Source organism: Myotis brandtii, unplaced genomic scaffold (assembly GCF_000412655.1).
Source record: "Myotis brandtii unplaced genomic scaffold, ASM41265v1 scaffold134, whole genome shotgun sequence".
Classification (NCBI taxonomy): domain Eukaryota; kingdom Metazoa; phylum Chordata; class Mammalia; order Chiroptera; family Vespertilionidae; genus Myotis; species Myotis brandtii.
The window spans coordinates 739,338-752,669 of NW_005354756.1; the positions used below are offsets into that span (position 1 = coordinate 739,338).

At 55.4% G+C, this 13,332-nt stretch overlaps 1 protein-coding gene across 3 annotated transcripts in view; it reads right to left on the reverse strand.

The window, feature by feature from the left end:
• VIPR1 (vasoactive intestinal peptide receptor 1) overlaps nt 1-7,337 on the reverse strand; it is a 16,079-nt gene extending 8,742 nt beyond the window's left edge. Inside the window, exons 1-3 of one of the 3 annotated variants that reach the window (XM_014534898.1) lie at nt 7,202-7,337; nt 2,944-3,051; nt 27-124 (exon numbers count right to left, since the gene is read on the reverse strand). In XM_014534898.1, the coding sequence (XP_014390384.1) occupies nt 27-124; nt 2,944-3,051; nt 7,202-7,280 (285 nt within the window). In that variant the 5' untranslated portion in view covers nt 7,281-7,337. The remainder of the gene's footprint in view (nt 1-26; nt 125-2,943; nt 3,052-7,201) is intronic. The other 2 variants (XM_014534899.1, XM_005860393.2) reach the window with 2 other exon arrangements.
• Between the last annotated feature and the right edge of the window lie 5,995 nt (nt 7,338-13,332).

A 13,332-nucleotide genomic window follows, 5' to 3' on the forward strand; every position in this document is an offset into this window, starting at 1 on the left:
CTCTGGTGGGGTGCACTGTGGCCTACCTCTTCCAAATATGGTTCTGTGTCACAGGCAATGGGGTAGGGGGCAGGCTCCAGTTCTGTCCAGCCCTTGTCTGTACATCTGCGGCTCACGTTGTGGCCTTGGGGGAGGAGAGAGGTTGAGGCCAGGGGAGGGGCAGGCCCGTGGAGTAGGCATGGGGCCTGGCTGTCTCTGCCCTCAGCCCTACTCCCGTGAACCTCTGCTGTGTCAGACTCCCACCTAGACCCCAGGGCATCATGGGGGAACCTGGGGCAGGGAGAAGCCTTCCCTCTCCCCTCCTTTCCCCCCTCCTCCCGGCTGCCAGGGCATTCCTGGGCTCAGCCCTGCCCCTTGTCATGTCTGAACCTGACCCCAGGTGCAATGTAAGCTCTGATCCTTGTCCCAGGTAGCCTGGATCCTTGGCTCTCTGAATGATCCCTGACCCTTGCCATGAGCTAAATGCTGACCCTTGTCACAGGGCCTGGTGTGGCAGATGACTTCTTTGTCCTGTGGGTCCAGACGGCAGCCCTCTGACCTGGCCACTGCTCCTGGGCCAGCCTGCCTGGGCCTACGGGCCTGGGTTTCCTCCCACACCTGGTGGGGCTCAGGCGAGGAACCACAGGTGAGGCAGGAGGCGGGCATGGCTGGGGGACACCTGATAATGGTGCCGATCTATAATCCACATAAATGGAGAAGCAGGGAGTTCCCGGCAGGGGAACCTGCCCAGGCAAAGGCATGTGCAAGGGGACTCAAGCAGCACAGCACCGCACAGCAGGATCTTGGGGCTGAACCATGTGGATCCTGGGGCTCCAGGCAGCTTCAGGATGTTGGGGGCGGGGCGAGGGGAGGAGGTGTCCTTAGACCCCCTTAACACAGACTTGAGTTTTTTCAACCAAAATAGCCATCACACTAAAAGAGGCTCTTCAAAGAGTTGAAGGTAAAAACCAGATTAAAGGCATGCAGACCACGACTTAAAGGACTAGGCCCCCCGGAACATTTTGGTCCTTCAATGAGTGGCCCACCCCCACCCAGGTACTCTGACCCCGTTTGGGAAAATGACTTCTTTCGGACCCTTCGCAATCTTTATCTTCCACAAGGTCTCTTCAGCTCTCATTGTAGAACCAGGTCCCTTCCAACCCTTCCAGGGAGAACACGTCTTCCCGGGTCCTGGTACCCCAGGAGCTGGCGTTGGCATCACCCCTCCCTGCACTTCCCTTCCTCAATAACTTCCCTTTTTGGAACTTTAGGCCAGTTGCTCACACCTTCTTCACCTAGTTGCCCAGGAAAGCACACCCTGTTTCCTTTACATTCCCGGCCCCTACCCCTGTCTCCTACTTGTCTCTCATTCTCAGAGGCACTTGCACAGCCAAGGAGAGCTGAGCAGGCTGCTCACTGCACCAGGCGGGCGCCTGGCTGATGGGGACGGGGCTGTTTTCCTTTATACTCAGCTGGCCACTAGGTGGGTCTGTGAGAGGCTGGCTCTGTCTGAGGAAGGGCAGCCCTTTTCTCATCGGCACAAAGGCACCCCGTGGCCCCCCGGGAGGCGGGTGCCCTCGGGATTAGTCAGATGGTGGGCTGCAGTCCAGGTTCTCAAGTGAAGGAGCTGCTTCGATAATCCCAGCAGGGCCAGAAGGAAGAGCCGGCAGGAGGAATGCAATTAGCGGGTGTCAGGAAGGAACGTCATTAGTAGGCGCTTCCAGGGATCCAAGAGAAGGCTGGGTGCCAGGCCGTGCTGATGGGACCTGGGGGAGTAACTCATCTCCCACCTGCCCCCGGGCTGGGCTCCCCTGGAGGAGTGCTGGGCTGGGTGGGTGCCACCTGGAATATGACACGCCTGTGATCGCTCCCAGATTCTGCAGGGAGGGCCTCGGGGTCTCTCCGTCACGGCTGAGGGCACACCACTGGGGGGCAAAACTGGCCTGTCCCCAAGAAGCCACTTGGTCCACCTCCCATGCCTACTTTACAAACAGGGAGACTGCGGTCCAGAGAGGGAAAGGCCACCCCGAGTGAGAGGTGCCCGGAGTCTTTGTGTGCACCCCTCGAATCCGTATCTAGGTTCTGCTCCTCCCTACGTCCTCCCTGCCGCCGCTCCAGTCCACCTTGTCCCACCAATGTTGATTCTCTCCAGATGCTCCCACAACGGGATCTTTGTGTGGCGGCTCCCCCCGCCCCCCCACTCCAGGTCTTCAGTTCCTGTCCCTGAACATCTGCTTTACGTTGCACCCCTTTCCCCTTCCCTCTCTGGGCACCGTTTACCATTTAGGACACGTATGTCTTTTTTGCTCAATGTCTCTCCAACTAGAACATTAGCCCCCTGTGGGCAGACGGGGTGGCTGTCTTCTGCCCCCCACCAGCGCATGTTGGTCTAGCCCAGTGCTGGCCATGTTAGTAGGTGCTGAATGAACATTCACTGAATGGAAGGATGGCTGGCGGACCACATTACGCGGTCAGCCTCTTTAACTATTCACTAGCAAGAGAGCCCACTTCCTCAAGAGGCTCCCTTCTCTTTCTCCCTTGTATGTGAACATCCATTTAAGCAGAACACGACGAGGTGTGTAAGCAAGGCCATGCGGTGATTTCATGGAGCCGGAGAGGGCACTGGCTCCAGGCAGCGAAAGACTGAATCAAGTGCAGACCGGGACAACGGAACACGGGAGCCATGGTTTAATCAAGTACCTGTCAGTCAATCAGTTATTAATTGCTGAGCAAATATTTAGTGAGCCCTTCCCACATGGTTATCTTTATGTGAAGAGTTAAATCAAATCCCGTAAGTTCTTCAAAGACCTAGTGCCAGAGCATCCTCTTCCAGGAAGGCACCCTGATTGCTCCAGCCCCTTTGACCCTCTCCCTTTCCTTCTCATTTCCCCGGGAGGTGAGACTCCACTCTAGTCCACGCCACTTGTGCCACCCAGCTCCCTCACTTGAATCCAGGGCTCTTACCTTGAAGAGGGTAGAATAACCTGTAGATGAGGGGACAGGCCATGACGACCACCTGGCCCCGAGGGGTGGCTGGCCAGCAGGTGATGTTGTCCCACATCCTGCTGCAGCCTGTGGGGTAACGGCAGGGGACACATGGGTCAGCATGGCCACCAGGTGCCTCCAGCCACTCTTCTTCCTCCTCCTCCTCCAGGCTCCCACCTCGAGGAGCCTGTGGTCTGAGAGGGGAGGCCCAGCCCCGCCCAGGCTGTGCAGGGCCCGACCCGACAGGGCGCGAGGAGGAGGCAGACTACAGCTCCACGGTCCTCAGCGAGGGGCAGAGCGCCCCGGGGGTATTTTGGACAGTCGTGGGGGATTTCTTTGTTGCAGGTTGGGGGCCTCACCCTGCATTTGATGGGCAGGCACCAGCTCCAGCGTGGCCCTGCACAACGATGAATTGCAGAGCTTCTGCAAGACTATCAAGTGAGCCCTGGCTGGCTTGGCTCAGTGGATAGAGCGTCAGCCTGCGGACTAAGGGGTCCCAGGTTCGATTCCGGCCAAGGGCATATGCCTGGGTTGCAGGTTCCATCCCCAGTAGGGGGTGTGCAGGAGGCAGCCGATCAATGATTCTCTCTCATCATTGATGTTTCTATCTCTCTCTCCTTCTCCCTTCCTCTGAAATCAATAAAGAAATATATTTAAAAAAAAAAAAAGACTATCAAGTGAGCCACTGGGCCCTTGCATCGGTGAAATTCTGTTGCAATGACCAGAGCCTGGACTCACTCCATTTCCCATACAAACACAAGGTATTTATGGCACGTGTAACATGCACAGTTTTCCCGGAGTGCAACTACTGAGTAAAGGGAGAGAAGGCTGGGCTTTGGCGCGTTCTGAACTTTACTGAAAGTTGTTTAACGTTTTGGAAAAGCATGTTCCCTACAGCAATGCTGCCCATGACATCTGAGCCAGGGATGCAACCACCGGCTATATACCAACCTCCATCCATAGCCCTCCCATTCCCTGAGGTTATATTTATAGGTCCAATCTTCTTATCTTCCAGTGGGATCAGGCCTGGCTTTGTTAGAGAATATTTAATTATAAATTCCTTTCCTTTCTTCTTTTATGTTACAATTAGAACATCATTTCTTAAAAAAAATGAATGTGTGGCCCTAGTTGGTTTAGCTCAGTGGATAGAGCGTAGGCCTGCGGACTGAAGGGGCCGGTTCTATTCTGGTCAAGGGCACATGCCCAGGTTGTGGGTTTGATCCCTAGTAGGGGGTGTGCAGGAGGCAGCCAATCAATGATTCTCTCTCATCATTGATGTTTCTATCTCTCTTTCCCTCTCCCTTCCTCTCTGAAATCAATAAATATATGTATATATTAATAAAAAAATAAAAAGTAAAAAAAATGAATAATATGTGTCCTGAATTTCATTTTATAATAGTAAAGGAGGCATTATATTTTTATGGACAATATATTTTTAAAGAGGAGTTGTTTACGTTGGGGTGATGGGTATATTGGGGTTCAGCTAGTTCTTGAGGAGCCTTCATACAACTCACAAAGCAACACGATGCCCCCAACTCAGCGAAATTGTGAAACATGATGAGGGTGGTGGTCGGGGTGAGTTCAGAGGAAATCCTGCATCACAGGCTGTGTACTAGCCCGGGTGCTGGGGGCGAGGGGTGCACAGTGGGGTCTGGAGGAGTCTACTTTAATAGGCAGATGCAAATGCCATGGGTTTGCCTGTTCAGGGGTTAGGCGCCTCTCAGGGACTAGGACTCCTCTGGATCCCCTCCCCCGAGGGAGGTTTAATTGTCTCTTTGCAACCCTGCCAGTCCCATAGCTTTGTTCAGGAAACCCAACCCCTGAGCCAAAGTCAACGCCAGCTGAGCCAAGCCCAGCCCAGCCCAAGTCCGAAGGTTCCCGAGTTCCCAAGAAGGGGGCCTGGGAAGAAAAGGTGGAAGGATGTCCCCACTCGAGGAGGAGCCTCGGGACCCGGAGGGCAGGGCAGCGCAGCGGGGAGGAGAACCTTCCAGGCCTGCAGCAGCCAATGGTAGCTGCCGCTGAGGCCTGAGGACACCTGAGGACACCTGAGGACACCTGAGTCACTGGAAGGGCTGGCCCAGGAGCACAGCCTGCCTTCCTCTGGGATCCTAGAACTTCTGCCCCACCCTGTCCTGAGGCTTCTGTCCTCACTGGTTCCCAGTCCCTCCTTCCTTCCTGTGCCAACCTCTCTGGCGGCCACGTAGGGCCAGTCAAATCCTGCTGCTGTGCAAGACCATTAATAATATCAGTCAACACTCCTGGAGCCTTTGTAAATGGGAGGAGCTCTCCCCTCCCCCCCCTTTCAATGAATGACTTAGTTAGTCCTCCCATTTTAGAGATGAGTCACTGAGGCACACAGCAATGAGGGAACTAGCCCAGGGGCGAGTGGGGTAGCCTGTTCACATGCTCCCTTCTCCAGGAAACCTCTTGCTCTCCTGTGCTGAATGGCTCCATGCTGATTCTCTGGGGAATTTTCTCTGTGGGGCTCTGTTTAGCCTCCCTGACGGCACTGGGCTCCGCCTCCACCAGAGGCAGCACAGAGGAGGGAGACCAGGCCCTGTCCTTAGGGAGGTCACACTTGGCCTCAAGGACTCTCAGTGCCACCAGGCTGGGCGGTGAACTGTGCTGGGCACAGGCCAGTGGGCGGGGCAGGGGAGCCAGGGAAGAGAGGCCGGCAGGGGGATGTGGTGGTGGTGGTGGGGAGGGTTCCTGCAGGAGGCAGCAGGGTCTGGAAGCAGAGAAGAGGTGACGGCCAAGAAAATGCCGGGCATCTGGAGGCCCGTTGTCCTGGGCTGGGCCTAGACATATTTTCTGTGTGTCCACCCAGGGAGACCCCTCAGGTCCCACCACGTGTCACCAGGCCCACAGAGACACAGGGCCCAGGCTGGCTGTGTGTGCCTGCTGGGGGCTGCCACCTAACAGGAAAGAAAGATCAACCAGGAGCCTGGGGTGGGGGATAGTGAGGCAGAGTGGGGACCTCTGCCAGGTCATTTCATAGATCTGTGTGCACAGAGAGAGACACACTCACTGACAAGCACTCCCAGACACACAGACCCACAGACACACATGCAAACATACATACATGTATGCTTTCTTGGACCCGGAAAGACCAGACACAAGTAAACACAGGTACAGAGACATGACTTGGACACATATGCATAGACATGATAGCGTATCACAGACATTCACACTGACACACACACAGCACACCAGGCAGATACATCTGGGCACATCCAGGCTACACAGACACACGCTCTGACACACAAAGACACTCCAAGTCAGACATGGAGCTCAGACCCCAGAGGCACAGAAACAGAACCAGGCAGACACAGGCCGGGAGCACACACCTGCACCTGCCACTGCCTGAACATGTGCAGAGCCCCACACAAGGTCACGGGCAGGCTCACTGCCCGCTGACCCATACCTGCCCTCCTCTGGATTCCTAGCTGGCTGCCTGGTGACAGGGTGTTGGTTGCACCTGACAGGCACCCTGTGCCAGCAATGACCTCATCAGGATCACGAGGGTGGCCGGCCTTTGGGGCCTAGGAGGGATGCAGGGGGGCCTAGAGTCTGGGGTCCCGGCCTCTCTGAGCTGTCCACGATCCAGATCGTACTGCTGGGGCCTGTCGGTGGCCTGGCCCCGCCTCCATGTCCCGGTGGGAGCATTGGCAGTGGGCAGTACCCCTGGACCCAGGCTTAGTCTCAGGGGCTGAGGAGACAGGAGGCCACCCCTCCTTGAGCGGGGGGAGTGAAAGCTATCGGCAAGGCTACTCACACCCACTGATGGTGCAGGAGGCAGAGAGCCTGGGCACCAGGTCCAAGAAGGAAGGACCCGGAGGGGTCACATAATTGTCAGCCTCAGAGGCGGCAGGGGACTGGGGAGCCAGGAAGACATCACCCCTTTTCCTGGGGAAGAGGGGTAGGGACCTCCAAATGCAGAGCTGGCTGCACTCACTCTTCTGAACCCCAATTTGTATACTCTCCTTAGGTAACAGCTGGGAGCTCCCCAGACTTGGGGTGAGTGATGGGAACATGGAGGTCTGTTGGCACCGTCCTTCTTTGTCTGGCTCCCCAGCTTTTCCCAGCATCCTCTCCTCACTATCCAGCAGCCCCATGGTGCTGCTCCCTCCAACACTATACAATGAGTGTGATATGGATCTGGGCTTGCACTGTGAGAACTGGAGCTCCTTGGGGGTCTGCAGCGCCCCTCTTCCTACGGGGGGAGGGGGGGGCTCACCTGCTGTTTCATTTTCCAGCTCGGCCTCCTCCAGGCACTGCCTGTGCTCCGCCTCCATCATTTGCATGTAGTCACACATATCCCTCACATTGGCCCAGTCCCAGCCGCTCTGCGGGACAGAGACAGGGAAGGGACCATCAGCCTTGTCCATGGCCCACATCCCATCCACAAACTCCCAGGAACATGGGTCAAGCAAGTAAGGCCTGGTCACTGGACTGACCCGAGTTCCAGTCTGAACCCCAATCCCAACCTCGACTCAATCCCGATCCTCACCCCAGACCGAGGCCTGACCCTGACCTGGATCTTACCCCAAATGTGCTCATTGTCCCCAAAGCTTGGTCTGCCTTGAGGACCCTGTCATGGCTTCCTGGTGGCTCCCCAACCGTGCTGTGGTTATAACAGCTGTGTCTCTTTGAGAGTAGCACGGCCCACACAGGTGAGAGGGCCTCTCCTTGGAGCCCAGAGCTGGCCCACGGACTCTGCCATTGTCCAGCTTGGCGGGCGCGCTGGGAGTCCTCTGTCCCGACCACAGTCCCTGTGACGGGCGGGGCCCGGCTAGTGCTACCTCACTACAGGGGCTGGACCCTGGCCTCCTGTTCCTGGAGCCAGACCTGGAGGAATCCAGGAGCCTGGCTGCATCTTCCCGCCTGTCCCCATTCTAGGAGCCTGTGCTCAGTCCCCAGGTCACCATCTAGGAAGGGCACACTAGCCCTCGTTGCCAGACCTCAACTGCCTTCCTCTTAGCTTTTGAATAATTCAAGCTAAGTCAGACCTACTGCTGGGGGTGGGGGTGGGGAGGTTAAGGAAGTAAGGGAAGCCCTCCCAGGATGGCTTGCCACCCACCAGGCCTCCTCTGCCTCTGGAAGGCGGGGAGAAGCTTGAGCTTTCTCATCCCCTCCCCTCCGCTCCCCTGCACCCTACCTAGGGATCAGGGGTGGGGCCAGACCTGTGTGCCAGTGGAACATTGGCACTGGAGCCAACATGTAAGTAGGGGTGATGGATGCCTAGGAACAGCCGGAAAATTCAGGTCTGGGGAGCCGTTGGGTGGGGAAGGGCGGGTAAGGCCTCCAGGGAGGAACTGCTGGGCTGGTGGCAGCTTCTGCCTGTCTCTTTGACTTTAGGGAAGTGGCTGCTGCCCCTGGGATCCCACATATCAGCTTCCTCATTTCTGCTTAGGGAGGAGAATGTCACAGTCCCAAACAGGGCATCGGGGGAGAGTCCAGCAAGACTGTGCCAGAATCAGATTCTCAGTGTGTCTTCCAGCTTGTCCTCCCCGCCAGGGGACAAGGCCTCAGTTTCCCTGTAGGCTAAATGGTTCTTAACTACCTCCCCTGATGACTGAAAGGGTTCTTTTTAAAAAATATATATTTTATTGATTTTTTTACAGCGAGGAAGGGAAGAGGAATAGAGAGTTAGAAACATCGATCAGCTGCCTCCTGCACACCCCCTATTGGGGATCGAGCCCGCAACCAAGGTACATGCCCTTGACTGGAATCGAACCTGGGACCCTTCAGTCTGCAGGCCGACCCTCTATCCACTGAGCCAAACCGGTTAGGGCTGAAAGGGTTCTTGTAGTGGGAAGACACAGATTGGAGGAGTTCCCCCTTATTTCCTTTCTTTAAGAGGGTCCTCATCTAGCCCGTAGGCACCCAGGGTGTGACTTTGACCACTGTTCTAAGTGAGTTGACCTCCCTGAGGGATAAGTGCCCTGGGTGCCAGTGAGCTACCTCTCCACTGCTGTAGGGAGGGGGGTGGTTCAAGCTGAAGCCTGACCACTCAGTGCCCAAGGGCCACACGGCTGAGTCCCTTCCCCCTCAATGGCTCTCATCCCCTGTTGAAGGCTTGGTGGAGCCTCATTGTCACAGAGGTCCCCGACTTTCCCAGTATAGCGCCACAGCTGACCACGCCCAGGTGCGAGGGAAATCCTCCTTGTCCAGGATGTCTTTCAGACTCTCCCGCATCCAGATCTCACTCGCCCACGTGCCACAGGCCTGGAGCCACAGTGACCTTGGCTTCCATCTTGTACCATTCACTTTACCAGACAATTGGAGTAAAGACATTAGCTGGTCAGTCATTTAAAACTTGGCACATTGAAAGTAACACGGATCTGTTATGGAGAGGATGACGTTATTTGTATAACTTTCAAAGAAAGGATATGAGACTTCCAAGGAAATGCACTGTGATCCCTCTTTGGCGTCACGCACTTCCTCTCTTGCCCATAGGGTTGTTCAGATGAAACACTCCAGATGCTCTGTCCTAAGGGATCTGTGGCTGGCTCAGGCATGGGAAGAGGGGTGGCCAGATGGATCCCAGAGGTGGCCTCTGGAAGAGGAACCTGGGGACTGGCCACTCCAGGTTGTGTCCCGCCATCTTGCTTGCTTGGAGTTCCCAAAGTCCCTTCTCGGTCCCATTGTCCACCAGCAACAGGGTTCAGTCTGCCTTCTGGCCCCTTCCCAGCCTTGCCTGCCTCTCCTTCCCATTCCTACCTCTTATCTCCCACAACACGGATGGTAGTGGATCTATTGTTGCTGCCTTCTACCATCCTTTACCCTCCTCTGGTGCCATGTCCTCATCTCCATCTGGGAAACCACCTTCTTTCCCACTCCTAGTTCATGGGTTCTGATGATCCCTCTTCTAGGGAATCAACATGGGACCAGACTTGAGCCAGTCAGAGTATTCCTGGCCACAGTGTCTGGCACATGGCTCAAGTCAAAGCCAGGACGCTCATTCCTGGGACTCTGGATTAACCAATTAGGCAAGTGGATTTGTTCTTTTCCACCGGACTGGAAACCTCAAGGGATGAAAGGGCTGGAGCTTCTGCTACCATCTTGTTGCCAAGTGGAACACGATGTGGTAGGGCTTTGAGTGCCACACAGCTAAACGCAGAAAAGAGAGATGGAGAAACACTGGGCCCTCCTGACATGGTCGGCTTCCCTGGGCAGCCATGCCTGAACCCAGCCCTGCTTCCAGCAGCATGAATCAATACCTTTCTTTACAACTTGAGCCAGTTGAGTTTCTGTCTCGGTAACCTAAAGAGTCCAGACTTGAGCTCTGAGGACAGGACAAGGGATGCCCTCGCTTGCTGGGCCCTCTTAAGCTAGGGTGTGGCTGTTTGACCAATAACATTTCTTTTCCCATCACTGAGGGCTTCAGAGGATTCTTGGTGACTTCTGCCCGCCATCGTAGGGTGGAAGGATGTTGGGTCAACTTCTCCAGCCAGTTCTGCTGCCCCCAGCAGCACAGTCACAGAGCACTTCTGCACAGGGAAGTAGGAGCCCCCAGAGTAACCCTGATCCTGGGGTGTCTCTGAATAAAGTTGGGGGGGGGTGTTTGGAAATGAGCTCTAACTTCACCACAATGTAGTTGAGTGCTGGGCCCCATCTGGAGAAGGGTAGAGGAAACAGGGACCCAAAGAGGGCTGAGGTCACCCAGCAAATGGACATTCCTAGAAGGGACCAAAATTTCTGACCATTAGTCTGGACTACATCGATCTTTCTCCACCATCTCGTCTTGGGCCATCTGGTCAACCATTGCCCTTTGGGCCAAGGCAGCTCCCTCTAGCCTTTATCACTGAGGAACGCAGGCAGACTTTGGACTTCCTCTTCCACTTATTTCCCTATTCTAAACATCCTCATTACCCCTCTGGAATCCAGACACACTAAATTGGAAAATTCCCAGCCGGATACAGGCAAGCCTGCTGATCCATGGAAGGGTTCCAGGGTAGGATAAGCTGGGGTGTGGACTTCATAGAGAATGGGTAGTAGAGGTGGGAGGGTCTTTGAGGATGTGTAGGAAGTGGATAATTAGAGGTGGAATAAGAACATTCCAGAAAGTAGGAGCTGTGTGTACAGAAGCATGGAGGCATGAAAATGCTTAAAACATTCAAGGTTGCAAGAAGCCTTGTGTGGCTGCAGCAAGGAGCCGTGGGGTATCAGGAGACAAGTTGGGAGATATTGACAGGGAGGGGCCAGGCTTCATCAATTCCTGCCGGGACTGGTACAGTAGTTTTCAGCCCCAATACCGACAACCTGAGGGATCTTAATAAAATGTGTATCCCCATCCTCATTCTCCTGCTTCAAATCTCTGATGGTTCCTAGGAGTCAAAGCCCACACTTCAAAATGCGTTCAAGGCCTATATCTCTCAACTTGTTTCCTGATGCTCCATGTGGAGAAGAGAAAGCAGGGCTTTCCCAAGCCCTCACCCATCACTGTGCTGAGGTCCAAGTGAGCTTGGAGTCAGCCTGGTCTTGCAGTTGGGTTGAGGCTAGAGAGTTTCGGGACATACAGGGTCTCCAACACCTTCTCTATGACAGTAGAACCTGAGCCCAGAAGAAGGGACCTAAGCAAGCGCGAGGGAGTCCACAGCATCTCTTTAGTCCTGGTCCTCTGTGTCCCCTGCCATGGAGTTGGCTGGATGTGGGAGGTGACTGACAGAAAGTTGGCAGGAGAATCCCAACTCTCCGGTTGGGGCCAAGGATTAACCAAAGTTTGTTAATACCATCGGCTCAGCTGAGGGCCCTCCTCTCTATCTCCACTTCGAGGGGCTTGGGAGAAACCCTGCCTTCTCTCCACATGGTGTTCCTGAGATTTGGGGCAAAGGCTGTGGAGGGTGAAGGTGCTGGGAGTTGAAGCTGTTAGACGCTAGGGGCTCAGAAAGACAGGGAGGGCCCAGCTCACATACTGTAGGCCATCCCCAGCTCCCTCAAGGGGAGCCCGAGACCATAGGCTTGAGTCAGAACCCCCAGCCTCATCCAGGCAGGAGGAGTCAAGGAAGACAGAAGCAGTATGCTGGGGAGCACTTCTGAGGAGCAGCTGGTCCCAGAGGCGACTACAATGCAGCAGGTTGGATTAGGTGAGACCGGAGAAAACTTCCTGCATGCAAATCACCGAGCACTGGGAGCCACCGTGAATAAGGGGGCTTTTTCCTGCCGGGATGGGGGTGGTTGGCGGAGTCTGGTGATTGGGGAGTAGAGGATAGGGGGCTCAGGAGTGGTCCCACTAACCATTCCCCCAATGCCATCTTATATCCCATATTTCTTTAAGCCCACCCCAATTGAAATAATGGGGCAACAAAGAGTCACAGGGGAAAGCTGAGGATCTAGAGAGAAAGGCACATGGGAGCATCACCCAGCTTCCCAGGCTACCCCCTTCGTTTTGGCATTTGTGTTTGAGTTGGTAAGGAGATGGAGATCTTGCAGTGGACAGGGAGGGGGAAGAGGAGCAAGAAGAGAAGAGGAGGGGCGGGGAGTGTGGTGGGAGCACACGGGTAGGTAAGGCAGAGCATGGAATGCAGAAGTCACAGAAAAGAGGAGAATCACCCCGGCTTTGCAGAGGGCACGGGAAGAAGCTGAAATCAGATCTCCTCTTAGTGGGAAGGAGCACAAGGGAGACTTTGGGGGGGACCAGAGGAAGTGCCATCAGTTGATCTGGGTGGTGGCTACACTGGTACACACACGTGTGACAATGCCCGAGCTGTCACTTCGTATTTGTGCATCTTACGAATGAAAAACTATCTTGAAAGGCCCAGGGCAGCACGCGGCCTCCACAGGCGCTTTGGAAGAAGCAGTTCCTCTTAGGGAGACAGCAGAACCCCGTTAGGTCCACAGGGTCTGGAATGCCACTGTCTGCCACTTCCTGGATGGTGACCTCAGGCAAGGTATCCCAGCTCACCTGCAAATGGGGACAAGGACAGCACCGCCGACTTCCAGGGTTGTGTTGAGGGTCACATGTAAAGTACGCTAGGGGACCACCAAGAAGTTAGCAGCAACTACCAAAATGCCAGGCCAGCCCCTCGTGCCAGACTGACCTTCCCGGGACCCCAGCCTGGCCACAGCCTGAATGCCCTGCACAGGCGCAGGCAGTCAGAGCGCCCCACCCACGGACAAGTGGCAGCTGCGCCAGCGGACGCTTCCAGTCTGGCAGTTCCCCTCACCCCCCACTGCGGCCATTTCTCTCCCCTGCCCTGTATTTTCACATCCTTCAGCCAGTGGTCGGCACCTTCCCCTCTCTGCAAATCCATATTTTGTCAGGCACACCTTCCGCTGGGAGGCTGAGCTCTGGCTGGTAGGAGAGTGGAATGAGAACTAGTGTGTGTGGAGCGGGCAGTAAGGAAGAGGTGGAGATGGAGATGT